Source organism: Gobius niger (assembly GCF_951799975.1).
Source record: "Gobius niger genome assembly, chromosome: 11".
NCBI classification, from domain to species: domain Eukaryota; kingdom Metazoa; phylum Chordata; class Actinopteri; order Gobiiformes; family Gobiidae; genus Gobius; species Gobius niger.
The window spans coordinates 25,694,009-25,717,669 of record NC_136862.1 but is presented as its reverse complement, the minus strand read 5'-3'; the positions used below and the strand labels follow the sequence as shown (position 1 = coordinate 25,717,669).

Sequence of the window (23,661 nt, the reverse complement as noted above, 5' to 3'; positions counted from 1 at the left end):
GTGTTCACTCAACAAAGAAATAACTGGAGTAGCTGCTTCATTCACACAGTCCTGTTTATGCTTTTAGTTGGAATGGAATTAGAAGCATCTTCGCATTTTCAAAGTTTATAAACCATCACAAGACCCATGTGTTGCAGCGCCATTGACTGAGCAAGCTTTTAGCTAAAAATGGTGTCTCGCTTAAATGTGGTAGATCCTCCCAGCTGCCAGCAGAGGAAGCTGCGTGCAGAAAACTAAGAGCGTGTTGCTTAGTCATCAAGTGCCTTTTTTCTGTACTTTGTATAACTTTATGTGAAGTTCCAAAATCATGGCGACGTGTGAACAAACAGCAACCTCCCTCTCTCTTGGTACAGCTGCGTTATTTGCCGTTTTCTGTTTCTTTGTTGTTACTGTGTTCCATATTGTTTTACTGGATGCTTTTATACGTCTTTGCAGTGTTTTTGTGAGGTTCAGCTTATTTATTTTTTTACTGCAGAGAGACCATAATGATTTATTATGATAATAAAGACAGCTTAAAGCTTAAAGGAATAGTTCACAAGTTTTCCATACTGAGATATGTTCTTACCTGAGCTTATACGAGCTGATGCGTACCTGTCCTGCGCAAAACGACGCAAGATGTTGTTAGCATTTGGCCTCTCCCAATGTATTCCTATAGCTCCAAACGAGGTGAAGTTGGAAGCTAACCCGCTCTTCCACGGGCACGCGCAAAGACCAGACAGGTACGTATCAACTCGTCTAAGCTCAGGTAAGAACATATCTCAGCATGGAAAAACGGTGAACTATTCCTTTAAGAGCTATTTAAGACCTAACATTTAAGATCAACCAATTTCTTCTGAAACTCTGAAGAGGCACCAAGAGCTCCCTACAGCTGCAGCACAGTGGAGGAGTCACAAGAGGCGCAACAGGAAACAAAAAAGGGACAAACAAGGAGGTATCTGGGGAAGACTCACAGCTAAGCCACACATGCCTTCTAGTTTCCTGGCTAATGGACGTTCACTGGAGAATAAAACAGATTTACTGCTAAGTTCTTCCCAGAAGATGGTGAAAGACTGTTGTGGAGCGGATGGAGCTGCATGAGGAAGAGGAGGTGGAGCTGACCAGTGCAGGACACCACGCTCTGAAACTAGGACAAACTCGGGAAACACTTCTCACCAAGGAAGCCTGCCAGGTTTCCTCCGGGTGCTACAGTTTCCCTTACCTCCAAAAACATGCTGGTCAGGTTGGCCCACAGTGTCAGCGCTGCTCAGTCGCAGTGGCTCAGGACTAACAAATAAAGTACTTACTTACTTACTTACTCCATGTTTTATTCTAGTAGTAGTGGCAGTAATATCAGTTGACAAATGCAGTAGTAGTAGTAGTTGTAGTAGTGTGTTTGGGTGCACCCGCCTGTTCCACATGTGTGCTTTGGAATGCTACACACAGATGACACAGCCTCACAGTGCACTTCTGAGATTGTCCCGAGACCATCTGGGTGACTGCTGCTGCCCCTCCCACATACTTTCTCATGGTCCCGTCTCTTTTTTTTTTTTGTTCCTGTTCGGCACTGGATGTTTTTCTACCCACATTTGGCTCAGTGAGATAACCGTACATTACATTGCCGCAAGTTTTGAGATTGCCTTCAGAATTTAAAGGACTTTGTATTGGTTTACAGCAACGGTATCTGTTACACCATTTGAGGAGGAGGAGTGTTAGTCAGTGTGCGGCCCCACACAGTTTGTCATGGCCCCCAGCATTTGCACTGGTCCGTGACACTGGAGCATCTCACGCCTCACCTGTCGCGGTTGAGTGCGGTCCACTGCTTACGGGGCAGATGCTGGCCTGCTGTATCAGTGGGGTCTTCGATGAACTGGTTCTCCCCTGATGGTTCCACACAGTTGCACTGATGCCACAATTTTGCTTTTACTCCATGGCCGTGAACAGTGAAGGGCTGGCGAAATTGTGCCTTTTGTTCTAGACTCAATATTAAATTTGGTTTTAATACAAATAGCCACTCAAATTGGCATTTTCCGTACAATTGCATTTTAGACCAGACATTTGGAAAAATCAGCCATCGATTTTAAATATCTATAAATACATACCATAAAAATACCCCAAAAATCGGAATCGGCCTCAGAAAAACCCATATCGGTGGACCACTAGTCCAAACACAACATCATTCTTCTTCAGAATTTTAATCTCATCCACTGTTTATGTATAAACAGATGAAATGTTAAACCAATATAATAATACATGTACAGTAGGTAATACTTTGATTGCAACAGGCAGCTCAATTTTAGTGGTGACCCTATGATTACCATCTGTCCATCTAACATTTATAATGTTCAAAGCTCCCGAGTACTTGAACTCTCCATGCACCACACAATTTCCTCATTCGTTCATGTTTCAAATATTTCCGTCTCTTCAGAATTCGGGTATCTGTGCTCTCGACAGTTGCTTACAGCACCGGGATTTCTAATAACAGTTTTGGTTTTATGAGTGCAACTGTGTGGCCAACCCCAATGAGGCAGAACGTAAAGACTGGAAGATCTGTCGGGCGAAGGCTACTATAATGTTTTATTTATGAAATCTAAAATTACAACAGGACAGGCTCAACCCTTAACCTCGCTTTAACCTAAATGTAATTATAGCTTTAGCGTCAAACTATGCCTTAACTGTAAAGCAGCCACTGAGACGCTTTCAGAAGAGAAATGCTTCTGTTGTGGAAACATGTTCATAGTTTTAGATACAGCTATATGGAATGTTTAAAAAAAATGTAGCCCCATGTCGCCCCCACTCCCTCACCATACTGTCAACGTGTAACCTTTTACGCCCGGCGGAGCACGTAACGGCAGATTTACTGGGTCAAAGGCGACGAGAAACCGCAGAGAAACGGAGAAAGTAAGCTCCGGCGATCCACGTCTTAATCCACAACACCAGTGAGAGAAAACACGGGCCGTTTTCACAGAGCGGCCACACCAGGGCAGTTATGTGGGTTTTTTTGTTTTGTTTTTTTTGCGGAGGGAAGGGCTCGGCCTCTGCGTGTGAGGTCGCGGGCTAAACCTCCCGGAGGAGTGCTGCTGCAGGTGTTACTAGTAATACTTTTCAACGCACAGGTCAGATTGTGCAAAACATATGTGCTTAAGCTTTTAGTGGCTCTTTACGCATATTCTATTTGGTATGGTGGCCTGGTCAACTTCAACTTTTTTTCTGCTGAACTTTTCTGAATTGCAACTTAATGTTTGGCCTTGAACGGCAGGTGTTTGGTCTGCTCTGAGCTCCGTTTACTTGTGGGCCGTTCATGTGTCCACAGAGAACTGGGGAAGTCATTTTTTCCTCATCAATGGATCAAAACTTGAAAATAAATGAATGTGATGAATAAATGAATAAGCACCCAGGGGCGACACTAATTGTGGCGACATTAGCCACATTTCCATAGGAGCAGCAGGAGAACGAGATATTATGTGCACATTTTTCACTTTACTAACAGTAAAATTGCCATCGGGGCTTCTCTGCGTTTTTTTTCCGTCACCGCACACGGCCTTGTATTGTATCCCTTCCTTTTTCTAAGTGCGGCCCATTGTCCTCAGGGTGACATCAGTGTAACTTTATTAAACGTGTTCTGTGGAGTCTTATTGTTGAGACCGTGGAGTGCGTCGGATAAGGTTTCCACAGCGAAAGTTTCCTGAAGACTCGCCAAACTGCACCTAATAGCGGTCACTTACAAGGGCACAGTGGTAAATAATCCTCAAGTGCAAGCTTATTATAAGAAGATACAAACAAATGTGTATTATTTGTTTTTATAATGAGTGTATGATATGATATCTGCCATACAGATTTGGCGATGTGTTGTGCGGCCCTAAAGAAAACCCATTTCATTTGTACTCATTGGCCTCATCATACTACACATAAAGGATTATATATCTAATATGTGATAACTATACATTATTTTGTCTTCTGCAGCACCCGTTTGTGAGCTCGGTGAACTCAAACCGCCCGCTGCGGGAGCTGGTGGCCGAGGCTAAAGCTGAAGTGATGGACGAGATCGAACACAACAGCGAAGAGGGCGACGAGGATGAGCCCATGGAGCTCACCGGGGTACGGACCTTTTTCTTTACTTATTTTAGAATCGCCGCCGCAATTCCCATTCTCTGCAAACATCCGAACTCACGGCCCCATTGTTAACGGCTCTTGAAGCCAGAAAATCCCCCACAAACGCTCACTTTTTGACCCCTTTGATAATCCTTTTGCTAAACGGCCTCTTCCTGCCTCTGTCCGTCCGTCCACGGCGGCCATTGAAAACTCCACAGGGGATTTAATATTAGAAAGTGACAGAGGCGCACGCAGCTCTTTAACTGCCCAGAGCACAAACAAAGAGACCGGAATCGGAGCGTTCACCCGCACCCACGTGCTGTTAAATATAGGTGCCTGCTACATGGCCTTGTGCCTGTATAGAAAAAGTCATTTGTCTCTTAGATTTGGATTGAAGATAAGACAGGGCTGTTTTACGGCTCTATAGAAACTTCTTTGTACTTTGACACATAACTCATGCCAACTGAATGCCGCACCAGGACAATAACTTAAGAATCCAAAGAGCGCCAATTCTATTCGTGTGTGCGTTTTCTTAGGCCAGTTTTTTGCTCATTTTTGTCTCTTTTAACAATGCCTTTTTGCTGCATTTATACTAGAAGCACATTACAAAAAGTGTCATTTTTAAGGTGTAGCCATATTTAAAGGCACACTGCGTAACATTTGTGATTATACTGTTCCCAAGGATACAAAACATGATCGTAATGAGCAGCTCGACACAGGAAAAAAAAAGCAACTTTACAGTGGGTAATCAGAGAATGGATTTGGATGTAAACCCAAACTATGTAAATCTCACATTTGGCTGACTCTTATCAACATCTCCATGACCCAAAATGAGTTTGACACCCCTTCTTTAAATCAAAGGCCCTATACCTTTTCTATACATTGTTTGGGGTTAGATGGTAACAGAATAAGGTATTTTGACAAAAATATATTTCTACTCAAAATCGGACAAAAAAAAGTATAATTTGCCATCATAGTTCCAGCATTCTCTGGTGTGAAAATGTAAAGAAAAAGCTATTTTCATTGCATATTGACAATTCGGGTAGACCATCAACAATTACAAATTAATACAGTATTTTTAAAAACAAAGAGTCATATAGTGTAGTGTAATGTTATGATTCAAAGCAAATTTCGTGCGTTAAACCATAAGTCTTCCGGAGTTGTACCTGATCGTAAAACTGTTTCACGGATTGGATTCAACAGCGACCTATTTTACACGGAAAAATACTTGAGCTCCTCCGCTATGCGCGTAATGTCATATAGTGCTTTGTGGTGGTTGTAATTACAGACCGAGTGGCAGGCATCTTGGGAACTTTCTGCCCTGGGACTCGATGTTGCCCGTGAGCGCAAAGTGAAGCCTGCCATAAAAATAATGAATCACTTTGTTTTGACTCAAACTTTTAAGTCTTTTTAAAGTTTGTAACGACTGGATTGATTTATTGACGGGATGAATTCTTGCCACAAGTACTAAATGGTGCAAAAGAGGGCGCTTTCTTGTCTCAAAAATACAAATAAAAGTAACAATAGCATATGCATGACAGTGTATTATTGATCGATTACTTAAACATTTGGAGAATAAATTGCAGAAAATGATGTTAATCCCTTTGAATTCATGGATAGTTCAGGCTGAAGTTTAACCCCCCACCCCCCAACAGCTGACATTAAACATTAGTTTGAAAATGATCAAATCATCTGTATGTTAGAAACTCATCTTAAAGTGATAGTCTGTAAGATTGCAAAATAAGAAGAGAGATAAGTAAGTGATTTATTTGTCATTGTACAAATGTACAACAGCATTGCGTTCAAGTGTTGGGTTACACCTGAGAGAGCGATATTTCAAAAGTAAATCAAGTCTCCCCCTTTCCTCTCTTGATTGGACGTGAAAGCCACTCCTAGTTTTACAAAATGAGGCTGGTTCACAGGATAAGCTCGTCTCATCGGTCAAAGCCATGGCACCGGGGATTCTGATGAGTTGCTGAGATCAGCAAAGGGTGGGGCTTTATAAAATTATTACTTAATTTTGTCAAATTGGAGGCCAGGTTAATTATGCACAATCTATTAAATTGGTAAAACGTTTAAGTTTACAGACTATCACTTTAAATGACAGTACGAAGTGACTTAATAAACCCTTTTCGTAGTCCCTCTGGGGGTAATACAAGTGTTAATGGGATGATTCGGGGGTCTTTCATCTCCCCCTGGTGTTCTCTGGGCACCAATACACACTAATGGAATCACGAAGAAGCAGCTAGCAGGCTGACAGGCAAAGCTAACCGCGGGCTAGCGCCACTTAAACAGTATTAACAGCCAAGTTTAAAAAATAATACAGATTATTATTTCCATTGGGTCATTGGATGTACAATATCCCTCTCTACCTTTGTCTTTTCTGTCAGCGTAGTATTTACTCTCACAAACAATTAATGAGTAAAAAAACGCAACATGCCACGACACCCGCCGTGGTGGTTATGGCCTGCAGGGGCATGAGTTACTCAGTACTGCTTTAAAATCCATACCAGTCGCTTCGTGTGACTGTTTTCATTCAATCTCAAAAAGTGATAATAGCAGTTTGACACTTTGAAACCCTGCTCAAGGTTGGCAGCCATGATTTAGCGCGTTCAGCTGTAATTATAATAATGTATGATGATTATCTTTTACCTCACTGTAAAAAAAAAAGGGCTGGAATCTGAACAGGCAGCATCCCTCCTCATTTTCCTGCAGGCTATAGGTTAACTTAATAGGTTAACTCTCTCTCTTCAGGATGAAACAAACTGTTATCTGAAATCAAAACCCGTAAAACACCTACTCTTCTCATGTAGCATTTTGTGTCTTGACTTTCTAGCCTCCAGGTAAAGAGCCGTGCCAGACCAGTCAAACCAGCTACGAGGGAGACCATTCCACAGCCTCCCCCAGTCCCACCACACCTTCCCCCACCACGCCCATCCCCACCCCAGTGCCCAGGAAGGGGCCAAGCGAGTCCATCACACCCACCGAGGAGCAAGCCACCCCGGTCATGGTGGCCCCCGTGCCACTGCCCCGACACAGCGCCGCTCAGAAAGATCCGGGGGAGAATGAGGTGTTGTCCAATGGCGACCTCCACAGAGACGTCCTGCCCGGAGAGGTCCTACTGGAGTCTGAGAAGTTCGAAAATGAGGGGTCCACCAAGACGTCAAGTTCAGACTCGGGGATAGAAGATGGGAAGAGTTCGCCCACTTCTGAGGAAAAGGTACGATAAGGAAATAGCTTGAAGTTACACAGAACAAAGATGAAAAGCAACTAGACAATGCTTTGAAGTTCTGCATTGTGATTTGGATGTTCCTGGTTACAGAAAGGTGAAATAAATAAAGACATTGAAACATAGTCTATTTTATGGTGGCACAATTTTGAACCATCACTGATCCAATGAAATAGAATAGATCATACAATCTTGAAGCATTGTGTAATTTGAAATAGTAGTTCTTCTGTAAAAGGAGCTAAACTGAATCTTGTCCAGGTCGTGGTGGAGACCCCAGAGACGGAGCACCCTCCCTCGTTGCCCCGGGCCGGAGTGTCAGAGGACCAGGTGAAGCTCATCCTAGACTCCCCTGAACCGGCCCAGCCCAGAACCAACGTCCACGACCAGGATGAGGCCCACGTGTCCAACGGAGACGTCCCAGTCTCTGCCCCATCTCCCTCCCCAGCTCCGGTGCCCATTCCCCGGACGAGCTCAGCGCGGGCCACCCCTGAGAGGACGTCCATCCGGAGCAACTCGGAGCCGGCGTCGCCCTACATCAACGGCAGCTTCAACAACTCCAGGATCTCGTATCCGGGGAGTATAGCGTCGGAAAGTATGGACATGTCGATCAACAATAACCTCATCTCGAGGGTGAGTCCTCTGCGGATGTGTGTACGATAATGCAGAATGCGGATGTGAAGTTTTCCTAATGCACTTACTGTCAATTGTTATTTATATACAAGAGATAAAGCTTATAAGATGTAATCCAAAACATATTTCATACAGACCAGAACTAAAAATGCAACAAAAGGTTTATTTGCTATGAATCGCATTCTTGGGGTGCAGTAACAGCAGTGGCCAAAAGGGGGCAGTGTGTTAAAGATAAAACACAAACATGGCTCTTACACTGATTTTTTTTGTTTTGTTTTTTTTACAAGTAATGCAACAAAATACTGTATATTTTGTCCTCCTTTAGTATATTATAAACTCAGACAAATGTGGGAAAAGCACTGTACATTTAATTAGTAAGCATTTGGATCAATTTTATGAACTTGCAGGCTAATTTTCTAGTATTTCTGTGACAATAACCCTGAAAAGTGTGAGAAATATGGCTTTAAACTCACCCTTGTGAAGAATTGGGGTACTGCAAATGTCTTACATTACATTAAGATATTAACAACATTACAACTAACATTTTACATTAGTGGCTTCCTCTTTCATTGTTTGTAATAGAAAAATCAGGTCGAGGGCGTTAAACACATACAGTAAAACTAGACAGCACTCTCTGCAAATTTATGTGTTGTGTTGTGTTAATCTCTCTGAAAAAAAAAAAAAAACTATTGCAAAAGCAAATATCAGCAACGCATTTGCTTCATGCATATCTGCCCATCTTCTACCAAAACCTATCGTAGCTTGCAGCCGAAGTGTTATTGCACAACTTTTTTCACAGGGACTGTAGCATGAAATCACCCTTTCCATTGAGCACGACTTAATTCTCTTAAAGTCTGTTGTGTAAAACCTCTCTGCAGCTTGTTCCCCATTCTCCATCTGTAAAGAAACCCCTCCTTGGAAAAAGTCTTAATTCCTGGGCAGCGTGTAGGAACTGAAAGTGCATTGTGTTGTGTTTTTGAGGCGTGTGGGAGTGGACCGTCCCAAACAGAGGAGACACTGTGCCCCATTCGAAATGCCTTTTTCATTGAGGGTGGATCCATAGAGGGAGGCGCTTACCGCTTATTGATTTCAGACCTTCAATTTCACGGTCATAAAAGGGCTATTCCGTATTTATTATTTATTATGGCCGCAAGTAGACAGAGGTTTTATTGAAGATGTTATTGGACTTCCTAGCCAACGCTATGTATTTTTACAGCAGTATTAAAAGCTCTGAGACAAGCATGATTTTGTTTTTAATAACTACGGAGTCGTGCTAATTGTCCTTTTGGAGCAGTTTTACTCCAGTACAGACATCCATAACTTCCTTCACACATTGTAGGAGGCAGAAAGAGTTCAGAAAGGCCAAATATGCAGCAAGTATGCGACCGGCCAATGTCCCCTTTGTGGCGGCTCTGGTCATCGCTTACTTTGTGAATGATGTTTGTGTACGTCTTCTATTGTCTCGGAATGACTCGGGGAGGATTTTTGAACTTAGGAAATGGAAATGCTATTAACTGAGACTTAGACGTTTTTTCCAGAGCACTCTATTCAGCAGGAAGCCCACCAAGAACAATGCAGTGTTGTCTTCCTTAGGCGAGGACCACAACGTACAATATAGCCTTTGGCCTGCAACTTAGTTAGAGGTCGACCTATATGTGTTTTTCTAAGGCCAAAGGCGATTATTTGGGATTTTTATTAGCCAATGCCGATATGCTTGGTCGATATTTTTTGCCGATTTTTCCACATTTTTGGTTTATAATCTTGTAAAAACATACATTCTTGACCAATCCAGCAGCGGCCAATTTTATTTTATTACTTTAGATGATTCAATCATAGTTTCTGTCCCAGCTTTGATTAGTTGCCGTTAGCATTAGCATACTGCCGTTAGCATTGGAATACTGTTGCTATGTAGTGATTTCAAAATACAATTGCAGAGGTTAAAACTAACTCAGCGATTGCATTCTCCAGGTTCCGTGCTTCATGTTCATATTCACTGAGGTTTAGTTGGTGAAACTAACTTTAGTCGAACTTGTAGCCAGCCAATTTTCAGTGCGATGTTTCTCTGCTTTTCTGAGGCCCAGGAAGTTGTGGGAGGATTCATTTTAAAGCCCTGACTTTGCTCTTTCCAGTGCCGATAGCCCAATATTATACAATGACGGCGATAGCCAATATTGTAAAATACTCAAATATCGACCCGATGTATCGGCTGGCGAATATATTGGTCGACCTCTACCCACAATAGCCAAACCTAACTGGACTGAACTAGGTTTAGTTTCAAATCAGATCTGCTTGCTGACAGTTTGTGGCTAAGTGTGTAATTGATGTGCTGCGGTGTTTAGGTGCAGTGTCGAAATCATGAATTACAGGAAGTGAACACATTGACTCAAGAGTCCCGCAAAAATAAACGGGTACACAATGACGGACTCCGCGGGTGTTGAAGGGCAAATATAAAGCATCATTCAGGAGTGTTTCATCTGGACCTCATCATCCAACTGCTGTTTGCTCAGCTGTGAAGGCCTCAAAGGAAGCTCTCAAATCTGACAGCGTTGGAGTCCGTCACCTTCTTTTCTTGAGCTGCAGTCAATAAGGAAGTGACGACAAGAGGTGTTTCGGAGAGCTTATGGTTTTAGTGGAAGAATGGCAGTTTGGTAAATAGGACCGCAACCACAGATAAAGTAAATACAGGCAAAGACGCAAACGTATCACAGTTACAAGGAAGAAATGTTGACCTATTTGTCGATGTCAATTATACTGTTACATTCCATTGAGGATCACGCCCGGTGCCGTGCCAGGAAATATTTGGTGAATCAGATCGAAACTATGCTAACTGAGGGCAATTTGAATGCTCCTTTAATTGTTTTGATCCCTTAACCCCCACCTGAACCGAGCACTTTTTCCTCCAGTCTGGCATTACCCAAATGTAAAAGCTTCCTGGAAAGAAATGGTGTCAAAATAGCAAAGAAAACGAGACAAAAATGAACGCTAGAAAAGTCGCAACTATAAAGTGACCAAAAAAAAGCGAGTAGTTTTCTATAAGTACGGCACAATAATAGTCGAGGTTACATTCATATCTATGTAGCGTGTTTCAGGAGAACCAGACAGACAGGAAAAAGCACGTCTTTGTCAACACACATTCACAGCCACCTTTGCACCTTTTTCTGCCTTTTAAAAACACAGCACTGACAGGCGGATTTGTTTTTAAAGATTAAGTTAACTCAAGCAATACCACAATAATGACTGTATCAACAAGTGCTTGGATCAACTGTTAGAAAGTGCATTTGTCAAACACTGTCATCTCCATGCAATGTCTTTCTTTGTCCCCCTTGTTTAACGTTTTGGTTTGGCGTGTTCCCTTGTGTTGCAGGACTTCTCGAGCAAGACCTTGAAGAGAACCAGGAAGTTCGTGATTGACGGCGTGCAGGTCAGCGTGACCACGTCCAAGATCATCCGCGATGATGAGAAGAAAGATGAGGAGATGAGGTTTTTAAGGTACGAGCTCAGAGCAATATAATATTATGTCCAGAAAGTTGCCAAGATGAACCAAAAAGTATGTCTGTGTTGTGGTTTGGAGTTGATCCCCTTGTGGCTGGACGGAGCACACAACAAACTCCTCTGGGGAAAGGCTAAAAAAAAAAAAACACACTGCTTTTATTTATATCAGGGTGAAGTTTGTTTTTCCCTGTCTAAGTCTCTTCTTTCTTACTCTCCTTTATTTGGCTTGCAAAGGCAACATTTGAAACAAAAGCGGATTAAGATTGCGTTGATGAAATTATCTGATTTGGGAGAGGAATGGATGAGCCTTGTTATTACTTTTGTTGACTTTGTGAAACTGCCAGCCTTTTTTTATTGAACAAATCACTCCTGCCATCTAGTGGTTGTTGTTGTAAATGCGTCCCGTGTGCCAGGCATACAATGAACGTAGACTCCATACCAGCGGGTTAAGATGATTTTTAACGTCTTTACCACCCACCTTAAGTGATTTGCATTTGTTTCCAGTTTGGCTTTACCCAAATCTAAAAGCTTCGCCACTGGAGCTAAGACCTACAAAACTGATCCAAGTGGAAGTTTTTCCTTGCATTGTTGCCGTGTTGCCGTCACTTTTTCCCCACACTCTTTGTTATTGCATTTTCATTGCTCTTTTGTGGCCCTTTTTTGTAAATTTTTTTGCCACTATTTTTTTTTGCTCTTTTGTTACTTTTTTGTCACTTGGTCTTTTGTGACTTTTTTCTCACACATTTTTGTCACTTTTTGCTGCACTTTCTTCGCTTTTTTGCTTTTTTCGCCACTTTTGTGTTACCGTTTCGTCACATTTTTGTTGCTCTTTTGTCACTCGCTTCTTTGTCTCTTTTTTTGTTGCGTTTTCATCCTCATCTTTGTTGCAGTTTTGATGCTTTTTTTTCAAGATGCTTTTAGATTTGGGTAAAGCCAAACTGGAGAAAATGTGCTCGATTCAGGTGGGGGTTAAATGTTTTGCACCTTAAAGGGGCTAGATTCAAGTTGGCCATTTTGTACTCACTACTGCCACCTCAGGTCATACGTGTAACTGCACCTTCTATATTAAGCTTGTGTATAACGGTAATTCGGACCCAAAGTAACAACGTTTTGAGTGACAGTGCAGGATTTTAGAGGCAGTTGTGGTGAACAGGTCTGGGCTCATTCTACACCTTAGGACATGACTGGAACATGTAGGGGGAGGAAAATACATAGTTTAACATTTTGAAACTCTGTATAGTCCCTTTAAATAATAAAAAACGCTAATTACATTTTCTCGAGTTGTTTGTTGAGTGATTTCCGGAGTGGCGGCCTGAAACGTTTGGGAATCCCTGCTCAATAATTGTCTCATGTAGAGCGCTTTGTGACTATGTCTGTGAAAGGCGCTTTACAAATAAAGTTCTTCTTCTTCATCTATACTGTAATTTCTCATCTGCTCGATGTCACTGTCATTTCAAGGCGCCAGGAGCTGCGCGAGCTGCGTCTGCTGCAGAAGGAGGAGCACCGCGCTCAGGCCGGACTCAACGCCAAACTGGAGTCTCAGAGGGAGCAGATGCAGCGGAAGTTCGACCAGGAGATGAACGTACGAAAAACGGAACTCACCGATCAGACAAATGACGTTTTGACAGTGCCACCTGTTTGACTCACTTCTTTTAAATCGCTTTTAATTCCAGGCCAAGAAGAAGCACTACGACGTGGAGCTGGAGAACCTGGAGAAGCACCAGAAGCAGACGATCGAGAAGATGGAGGGCGACCACCAGGTGAAGCTGAAGGACGAGACCAGACGCATCAAGGCCGACCAGGAACGCGCCTACCACAAGTTCCAAGACCAGATGAAGCTCAGGAAGAAAGAGGTAGACGATTCAATCCACTTTCCCACCAATTCCACAAATCACGCGTGAAGTCAACAAATGTGTCCATCCTCTTTCCAGGTCAAACAAACCGTCGACAAGCTGCCTCGACGTTCTCGCAAAGAATCCATGAAGCAATTCATGGCCAGCTATCAAGACATGAAGACAAAGGAGGTGCGTGTTTTGCTCTAAAGTACAGTGGGAGGAAAAAGTGAGTGCACCGTTTGGAATTGAATCTGCCACTACAGGAAACGTCTGGATGAAGTTATCGCTGCCAAAGGAGCGTCGACTAGCTAACCAGCAAGGGTGTACTCACTTATTCCTCGCTGTCCTGTGAATATTAACATGTTATGGCCAATATATACATGATAAAATGTACATGTTTGGGTGGTATTAGTTTAAGCAGATACTGTTTACTCATTCTTGTGAATTTAATGAAGATCAGAACACATTTTATGAGCAATTTAGGCAGAAATGTAAGAAATTTCAAAAACGATGTACCCACTGTTGCTAACTTGATGACATTTTGGGATTTTTTTTTTTTCCAACAGGAAGAACAGTTCCTGGCAAATCAGAAACATTACTTGGACTCGACGCTAAAGAAAATCATCGCCGACAACAAACGAGAAATTGCAGAGAAGGAGCGAGAGTGTCTGAATAAGAAGCAGGAATTGATACGAGGTGAGGGCTGCAGCTTCGCACGCTTTGGATAGTTCACGTTTTGGGGTAGACATTTGAAAATGCTTTCACAATTTCCAGAGCGTGAGGCGACGGTTTGGGAGATGGAGGAGAGGAACCTTCATGAGAGGCACCAGCTGTTGAAGCAGCAGCTCAAAGACCAGTACTTCCTGCAGAGGCACCAGCTCCTCAAGAAACACGAGAAGGTAAACCCAGGAACAAAATGGCACATTTTAAACTTACACCTTTTACCTAAATAAAGAAATAGAATTGTTTCTTCTGAACTTGAAGCTTGGGGCTCTTAATTCACAACCTCTCGTTTTAGGAACAAGAGCAAATGCAGTGCTACAACCAAAGGATGATCGAGATCCTGAAAGGCCGACAGCAGCAGGAGAAAAGCCGCCTTCCTAAAATCCAGAGGGGCGAGGCGAAGACGCGCATGACCATGTTCAAGAAGAGCCTCCGCATCCAGGCCAACAGCAGCCCGGCAGAGGACAGGGACAAGATCAAACAGGTGCGAACAGACAAACATAATTCGCAAGAACAATGTCTTCTAGTTAAGTGCGTTGAGTGTTGACATGATGGAGATTTTTCAACTTGTTTTTGTGTGTTTGCAGTTTTCGCTGCAGGAGGAGAAGAGGCAGAAGGCGGAGCGGCTCCATCAACAGCAGAAACACGAGACGCAGATGAGAGAGATGATCGGGCAGTGTGACAGCAACATCAGGGAGCTGCAGCAACTCCAGGTCAGGGAAATATCATTTACAGCTGTCGCAAATTTTAGGATTTATTTTACAAACATAGTTGCTGTCATTGTTGTGGACATATCAGCATGTTCTAAGATGTATATTCAATTCAGTGATAGCAAGGGGCCCCAAGCAAGAATGTCAGTAGGGGGGCCCTCTGGTGGCCACTCAGTGTACTGCGCACTGGGAGAGAGGACGTCATTTTTGCAGGAGCGGGTCACTTGACAACGGCCGTAATGCAGTTCTCTGCATAAGTTTCCCTCAGAGCAGAAGGCTGAGGTTCTTGAGGTCATGAAGAGTATTTCACTAAACTGGTTTCACTACTAGAAATATAATCTGGTGGAGCCATGAGTTAAAAAAAGTCTGTCCACTGATTCTTTATAAATTAACATTAGGGACACCATGACTCAATAAAGAATGCAGCAGGGACAGCGGGTGGAAATTATCATTTTTGCTATAACCTGGCACACGACATCTCTTCTGTCTTAGACCAATGTTGTTTGTGCATTGTCACTGATCAAATAAAGAAAGTTAAAAAAAAAGAAGCAGGATGGGGATAAACAGCGCCACAGTGCAGTGGTGGCGAGATGATGTAACTGCCTCATTAGGAAGACTCAACTGCAGGCTTCAGAATAATTGGTTGATTCATGGGGGCCCTTGACTGTTGGGGCCCCAGGCAGCTGCCTACCTTACCTTATGGCAAGCGACGTCTCTGCGTATATTTTTAAACCCAAATTTCCTGTAAACCTTAAAATGTTGCTTAAAAAATATGCTACAGGGCAGCATACAGTCTGTCTAAACTCCTTTTGTCATTCAGATTTAATTCACGTCATTCCATTTTATTTGTACAGAATGAGAAATGCCATCTGTTGATTGAGAATGAAACTCAGAGGCTGAAGCACCTGGACGAACAACACAACCAGTTGCTGAAGGACTGGAGGGACCTGCTCAAACCCAGGAAGAAGGTACATCCCGCGCCAAAGACACCACCTTTACCTTTATCTACTAAAACGCAACTAAATCTTGTTTGGTGTGTCGCCCCCCTAGGCTCTGGAGGATGAACTCACCCTGAAGAAACACGAGCAGGACGTCTTTTTCCGGATGAGCGCGGCGACCGACTGCCCCAACCCCAGCTCTCCCACAAAGCTCTCCAGATTTGTGCCTTACCAAGACTCGTCCTCGATGTAGACAATAACGCCACAAATCACTGCTGCACGGAATAGCCACTGGTGAAAGCAATGACGTAATGCAAACCCTTTTCCTCTTAACTTAATTCACACTCTTACGACTTACCTTAACTCAATATCAGTATTTTTTAAATTCATCTGATAGTTTTACGTTTCTGATAACACAGCAATAGATTAAAAAGAAATGTAAGAAATGAGCCGGTTCGCACAATTTGAAGATGAACTGGTTGCAAGCCAAGTACTTTTTAGTTAAATGATAAGCATCGTCTTCCAATTACGTATCGAAATGTGCTTGAAATTGAGATACTGGCTTTCAGTTACGCCTTATGTTCGTGAGTCGACCTAATTTGCTTTTACAAGCTTCTTTTGAATGAGCTGCCAAAACCTGCTTTATTTATTTTAACTCTTCATCACTGTAAACATTAATTTAAACTTTTAACGTTTTTTTCTTTTAAATGTTCTTTTAATATTTTGCGCATCTTCTTTATGAATGGGGAATGAGTCTAAATCCTACTTAAGTTTTACCTGATTGTTCAGTGAATATATTTTATACAAGGGAAGATGTAATTTTCTGTTTTTTACTGTAGATCAGTCACACTGGATGAGAACTGACCAAGCCAAAGTGAATACTGTCGTGTTATTATGAATGGAGGGTTAAAATCCAAATTGAAATGTATTACTATTATTATTTTTTGGCCTTTAATGTTGTACTGTGCGCGATTTAAATATGCTGCCGGCTAAACCTAAGTGCAATATGTGCGTGTGGCTTCCTGAGGTCTCTGCCTTCTCTCTAATCGTGCCTTTTGTTTGCACTGATAGAAGCAACGCTACACAAATGAGAAACATTTTCCTTACAAATAACAATAGGTTTTGTTGTATCTTAGATTGTGCATCTTTTCCAGAGCGTTTCGTGGCCTCAGACAGGTCCGTACAGGTACGGTCTTTCCTCCTCCGTCCTCGTGTCTTATTTCCCTGTGTTTTCCTGATGATGAAATGTGTCTAAGAGGTCGAATGAGTGAAGGAACAACTGTTGTAAATATGTCTTAATAAATACAGATTTTCTAATTTTAATGATGTGTTTTTTTTTTCCGTCTTTTCAATGGCAACCCTACACTTGCAGTAAGTGTTTTGAATATAAATTATCATTAAATTAACACATACAAGTGTTAAAGTGACTATACTATAGAACTATTCACCACAACTGCCTCTAAAATCCTGCACTGTCACTCAAAAAGGTGTTAATTCGGTCCGAAGTGCCGTCACGCAAGAGCTTAATATAGAAGCTGCAGTTGCACGTATGACCTGAGGTGGCAGTAGTGAGTATAAAAATGAACAACTTGCATCTAGTCCCTTTTAAAGAAAAAAAAAAAAACATAGTAAGTGTAAAAAAGATATTTCAACTTCAGCTGTTAAAAAGGAATTTACTTTTGTACTTTTTCCTTGCGTTGTTGCCATGTTACCTTTTTTTGTTGCATTTTCGTCACTTTTACATCACTTGTTGGCCATTTTTCCGTTGCTTTTGTCACTTTTTTGTTGCTTTTTCATTGCTTTTTTGGCACATTTTTGTCACGTTTTCATCCCTTTTTTTGGTCCTTTTTCTCTCGCTTTTGTTGCGTTTTTATCCGTTGTGATGTTATTATTTATTGCCATTTTGACACTCAAGAAGCTTTGAGATTTGGGTAAACGCCAAGTGTGCGGTTCAGGCGGGGGTTAAGAGATTCAAGAAAATGTTTGGAGTTCTGCACTCTGGAAAAGTAAGAGTATTGAAGAGATTCCCTTCGCCCTAGATTTAAGTGTTCAGAAGTGAGCAAACACTCGCTGCTCGAAAATAGTATAAAGCAAGAAAACCTTGTTACCTCGTGTTACATCACATTGGAGATCTCCGCCCCGACTGGAACTCTCAGAAATCATGCCCGTATAAGGCCTAAAGACAACTTAAGTTACTTAAGTAAAGATATACTATGGTTCTCAAACTTGTCATACCAAGATCATAGATATGTGACTTTCCAATCACCACCAAGCCCATGAGAACTAAAGTGGGCATAACATTTTATGAATTTGGAATAAATGATTCCAGGGTAAGTGGGTGGGCTGGACCTGTAATTATTTAAAGTAAAATTGCACATGACATTGTTTTTTTTCTATGGACCAGGATGTTGTGTCCTTCATAAAGCTTGAATGAATACCATCTAAAAAAGGCTCAGCACTGTATGAGGACCTCTGTACTGGGACACTAGCAAGACACCAAAAGAGTCAAGAACACAACTTGGGAACAAATTGCAATGTTTATTTATTGGCTCGAGTAAAAAAAAAAAGAAAAAAAAAGAAGAAAAGAATGGATGCCATTAAAAAAAGTATAAAGCGAAAGTACATTTTGAAATCATACAATACTGAAGTAAAACATTGGCAAACATGTCGGACAATGAACTCGCATTGAAACAGTCTATGGCTGCATCTAAATAAGCTTAATAGGGAGCTCCTTCTCCTGATCGTTGACCCGGACGTGCGCGCCATCGTCAGGCGTGACAAGGAGCATCCGAATGTGTGAGTGCAGTTAGGAGGGAGTTAGGAAAGGAGCTGTGATGCTTCCTTTAATACCTCCTACAGCAGAGGAACCTCGGGATGTAACGAGACAAAAACAATCACACAAGCCACTGCGCTCTCTCTCCTGACGGTTTCCGAACTCAAGACACATTCAATTTGTTGCAGTGCATGAGGATGTGTGGCGTATACTGCCAGGTCCTCGTGACGTCGGCCTCAAAGGTTAAAGGGATATTTCAGGATTTTTGACATACAGCCTCATTTAGTCATGCAGAGTGTTGTTGATTTCTGGGGATACGCATAAATATTTTTAAATTCATACAGTCCTTATATTTGAAGAGTTTAGTGGTGCTAGGCTAGTGCTAGGCTAGTGCATGTCTATGGTAACTAGTAGCCAGCATTAAAAACAGTCTGACCCGAGCCCAGTGCACCTGAGGCAAATCACTTATAACACCAGACTACAGATATAAATGTCTGTGTTGACTGAATAATTTTTAAAATACAACCTTTTGGATTTTGCAGAACTTATATTTGAGCAGCATCAGCTCGCTGGTTGTAAGCTACGCAGCGGTGGAGTGATCTGCTAGGTTACCGGATCTACAATAGTTTATTTACCTGCGGCCGGCATTACTACACGTGGAATTCACAAAGGAGCTTTCTACAAATCACATATGGTAAGGTGTGGAGGACTTTCCGAGGATTTTGAAGATCTTTTTTAATGCAGGCTACTAGTTACCATAGACATGCGCTAGCCTAGCATTAGCCTAGCACCACTAAACTCTTCAAATATAAGAACTGCATGAATTAAAAAAAATATATATCTCCAGAATAACACTCTGGATAACTAGGAAATGATGCCCTATGTCAAAAATCCTGTCAAATATCCCTTTAAGGAAAAAAGGAGAAAGGAGCTGTCTTGCCACTTTTCAGATGCAGCCTATGGTAAATATTAAATTCAGGTTTGCAAAACAATCGTGGTTCAACTTGACAGGTGTAGTGTCAGGAGGTTTAATAAAGCGACTATAGGAGTGGAACACATCAACAATATCTTTATATCAGTATCATGTAACAACTCGTAGCCTTGTCTTTTTCTGTGTGATTGTGTAGCGCATTGATGCACACAGTCATTTTGGACAAAGTGGCAGTGGATACACGTGTAAAAACACTGTTAAACAAACCATTAAAAAAACGTGTCGCCTTAAAACAAAACAAAAAATCCACCCCTTTTTCTCATTTGAATCCCTTCATCAGCATAAAGTAAAAAAAAAAAAAAGTATAACGGATGAAGCATTCATTGAAACATTAGGACTCTGGTTACTGTACAATAAAAATATTTGATGATATTTTTTAGCTTGAGACCAGTCAAGCGTTGATGTAAAACAATATCTTACATAGAGATGTCATCCAAGCACCGCTCTTCGGTTTTGTACATTTACAATACTGCTGATCATTGCACAGTCAAATCAATGCGAAAAACTCTCGTGCCCGGTCTAGCGAGGCAACGGCACATTCGATTCTTCCAATTTCTGGGCTTTGAGATGACAATAAACGTCTTTTCTTTTCTTTTTTTTCATTGTCTTTACATTTTTCAAGTGTGGATATTTTTATTGAAACATTATTATATATATGGTATACAAAATGGCTTGAAGCTTAATATTATCGGAAAACTAACAACTAAAATGCACTGTGGCATTCTTCTCCTTCCTCCTGCAAGTGCAAATCTGGTACATCTGTTTAATATCAAAATATATATGACAAAATAACATGGATTCACTTTTTCCACTTTTGCAAAGGTATCTCCGCGAATCTACTTAGCGTCCTCAGTACATACATGTGCAATCCGCTCTTTTGTACTCTTTCTACTCCCACTGATTCAAAGTAACATTGCAACTAATGCACCGAACACCTCTATTGTGACCACAGGGGGGGGGGGGGGGGGTGACTCAGACCTGTCCAGACGTCTCCTCAATTCGCTCACTCGCCCAACAAATCAACCTTCTCTGCATAAGTTTCCCCTGGGTACAATGACTTTCAAAACCACTAAAGGTTCAAATCCATTACATTACTTTGTCAAATCCTTTTTTTCCCTTGATTCTGACACATCAGCTCTGAGAACAAAAAGTCGCTGCCTATGACCTCCTAAGGTGCCATATTCAATTCATATTCCCCAATGATTGCTGTATTTTGGGTAAGGAATGGCTGCCTAAAGGTCTATGCTTGGCAATGAACAGCTTTTTTTTTTTTTTTACTTGGCATTGACAGTTATTTCCCCACAAAAAACAAAATGGCAGCCAACACTAAGTACATACAGAAAACACTGAAGCAGTCTACACTGAGGCACATTATTATCGAAGGCATGGGGGCGGGACTACATACACATGAGTAAATTCTAACAAGTGTGACGTCAACACGGGCTGCTACTATTACTGCAATGAAAAGCAATTCTCCTACAAACAAAAAATAATAAAATAAGTAAACATAAGACCAGACAAGGTGATGTGTTATTGCTATTCAGTTCTGGATATTATCCTTGTCAAAGATGTACCAATAAATAAATTGCCAACTGATGGCAAAGTTTGACACTGCTCCAGGACACTATTATGTATGCAGTTCAAGTTTAAAACATCAGGGGTTAAATATAAGCAATGTGAAATACAGCATTTGGAGCATTTACTGCATGTTTCTTTTACTTCATAGATATTTGGAGGCTTTATAAGTCAATACAATGACATCATAGGAGTATACGAGTGTCTGTCTCCCATGTTACACTTGTGGCATTGAAGGATAGGAGTCTGTTGTGATTTCAATTAGAGGTCGACTGATATGGGTTTTTCTAAGGCTGATGCCGATATGCTCGCCGATATTTTCGACCGATACCTTTGGCCAATTTTTCCAAATGTCTGGTCAATAATCCTTTAAAGACATGAATACTTTGTCGCTCCAGCAGTGGCCAATTCTCTATTTACAATCATGGGTTCTGTCCCAGCTTTGATTAGTTGCCGTTCGCATTTGCATACTTTTGCCCTCCCCGGAATTTTTTTAACAAATGTGCAGCTTACCAGTTTTCATCGCAACGTTTCTCGGTTCCCCTGAGACCTAGGAAGTTGTGGGAGGACTCCTTTTTAAGCCCTGACTTCACCCTTTCCAAGAGATTCCAGAGATAGGCTATTGGCTTTTATTAGCACGAGATCGTCCAATTGCCAATATTGTAAAATCCCCAAATATTGGCCTCTCAATTACTTGCACTTCATAATTGTTAGAATGCTGTATTTCACACTGTGTATCATGAATCTATACAAATTGGGTTTAATTTTGAAAACTACGTGATTCTTGTTTTGTCGATGTCCACCTTGTACTTTTATTATCGCGACAGCTCCTCCTTAGGGTTTCTTGCTCAGGTAATTCGAGGGGATCCAGCTCTCGACCTGCTCTCCTACATTTTTACAGAACCACCATCCGCTGCTGTTCTTCTCCAGGACCTCGAAAACCGTGCCCGTTTTAAATCCACCCGTCTGCTCATCCCCGTCAAAGTCCGCCACGGCATGATACAACTCATCCTTGCTGGGCTCCTTGAGCAGTGGCGGGAGTTTGTCTTTCGGCGGGCCCGGCTTGTCGCTCTTCATTTGCGGCTTGGGTGGAATGGGTACTTTACTCGCCTTCAGTTCTTCCTTGGTCGGGACGAACCCTTTTGGTTTTGGGGGAGGCGGTCTGCCCAATTGAGGCGCCTTGGGAGTGTCATCCTTCGAAATGGGTGCGGGCTTGGATTCGGTGGGACTTGACGGGGCGCTTTTCTTCGGCGGAGGGGGTCTTTTGGGGACCATGGCTGGGGGCCGCTGGGGAGGTTCTTTGTGCGGAGGTACAGCCGGCTTTGGGGGGGGCGAGGATGTTCTGTCCTGGCTGTGACCGTTGACGTGCTTCGGCGGGATTTTGGGCGGCTCGTCATTGGGTTTGCTGTTACTGAAGCTCGGGATGTGGATCGGAGGGGAGCTAGTCGGGGAACTCGGTTTCGCTACATCATTGTGTTCAGAAGTCGAGCCTGAATCCGTGGGTTTTGAAGGCCTCAGCTTGCTTCGTAGATTAGTGATGTCTAGTTTATCCTCCGCTGGTAAGTCGGGTTTCGCGGCCGGGACTGGTTTGGGCTTCACCATCGGCTTTGGCTTCATAAACGCTGGAGGCGGCGCGCTTTCTTGTTTCTCTTCTTGGGAATCTTGTCTCGCTTTCGGAGGATGTTTCGGCACTGGCTTCAGATTGAACTTCTTGACCTCTTTGGCTGAGATTTTGTGGCCACATTCCAGCCCCATCTCATTGCGAAGATGTAGCGCTTTGCTTTTGTCTTCTTTCTTCGCCTCTGCCGGCTTCTCCGGTTTAAACGGAGGCTGTTTAGCTCCAACCAGTGGCACTATAACCCCCGGTGCGGGGGGTTTTGGCGGTAAAGGCTTGGGATGCTCAGACTTGGCTTTCTCCGCAACCTCCAACTCCAGGCTCTTGTGAATGGACTCCCTTCTTGGTGGCAATGCCGGTCTCTCCTCAGTAGGGGGCGCTGTCGGAGCCGGGGGTAATGGACCAGATATTGCAGCTGCCGCCTTGTTCGTTTTCCAGTCTCTAAGTTTAGGCCTAATAAAAGACTCCGAGGCTGTGGTAGGTTCGTCCGGTAATGGTTTAGACCAAGTATCATCGGTGCTGGAGTTAACGTGGTTGCTGGTGTCCTCCATAGCGAGCTTCTCCATTTCATTGGGCAAAGGGGCGAGGAAGTTGGGCCGTAAAGCATTGCTGGTTTTCTTGTATTTGTCGATAAATGTAGCAGGGGCCCAGCCTTCTTTGTCGTCTATCTGGATGTACCACCAGCCACTGCCGTTTTTCTCCACCACCTATGAAAAGAAAACAGCATTTTCATAAGTTGTTGGAGAGAGGGATATTGTTTGTTTTGCCACAACTCGATGACACAATGCACACAATTTTTGTACTCAAACTTGGCTGTAAACACTGCTAAAGTGGCGCTAGCCCACAGTTAGCTTTTCCCGTTAGCCTGTTAGCTTCTTCTTCATAATTATATTAGTGTGTATTGTGCCTCCGACCCAGAGGCAGGGATGTTGCAAGGGTGGTTTTCTGGACAGAGACATCAGGGGTAGATGAAAGACCCCCCAATCATCCCATTAACACTTGTATTAAACCTATAGGGACTATGAAAAGGATTTATTAAGGTAAACACGTTACTTAGGTCCCACTATGCTGCACCGCGTCCA

The 23,661-nt window shown here is 42.5% G+C and overlaps 2 protein-coding genes across 5 annotated transcripts in view; one reads left to right on the top strand and one right to left on the bottom strand.

Moving 5' to 3' along the window:
* Nucleotides 1-16,928, top strand: part of stk10 (serine/threonine kinase 10) — a 49,810-nt gene extending 32,882 nt beyond the window's left edge. The window contains exons 8-20 of the mRNA XM_079565944.1: nt 3,940-4,074; nt 6,905-7,288; nt 7,556-7,927; nt 11,292-11,416; nt 12,878-13,001; nt 13,093-13,272; nt 13,351-13,443; nt 13,821-13,950; nt 14,029-14,153; nt 14,273-14,461; nt 14,565-14,690; nt 15,542-15,655; nt 15,738-16,928. Coding sequence (XP_079422070.1) covers nt 3,940-4,074; nt 6,905-7,288; nt 7,556-7,927; nt 11,292-11,416; nt 12,878-13,001; nt 13,093-13,272; nt 13,351-13,443; nt 13,821-13,950; nt 14,029-14,153; nt 14,273-14,461; nt 14,565-14,690; nt 15,542-15,655; nt 15,738-15,878 — 2,238 coding nt within the window. The 3' untranslated portion in view covers nt 15,879-16,928. The remainder of the gene's footprint in view (nt 1-3,939; nt 4,075-6,904; nt 7,289-7,555; nt 7,928-11,291; nt 11,417-12,877; nt 13,002-13,092; nt 13,273-13,350; nt 13,444-13,820; nt 13,951-14,028; nt 14,154-14,272; nt 14,462-14,564; nt 14,691-15,541; nt 15,656-15,737) is intronic.
* A 4,747-nt stretch (nt 16,929-21,675) lies between these two features.
* The window catches only part of sh3pxd2b (SH3 and PX domains 2B), a 43,680-nt gene continuing 41,694 nt past the window's right edge, over nt 21,676-23,661 (bottom strand). For all 4 annotated transcript variants that reach the window (XM_079565947.1, XM_079565949.1, XM_079565948.1 and 1 more), the window contains one exon: nt 21,676-23,286. In XM_079565947.1, coding sequence (XP_079422073.1) covers nt 21,799-23,286 — 1,488 coding nt within the window. In that variant the 3' untranslated portion in view covers nt 21,676-21,798. The remainder of the gene's footprint in view (nt 23,287-23,661) is intronic.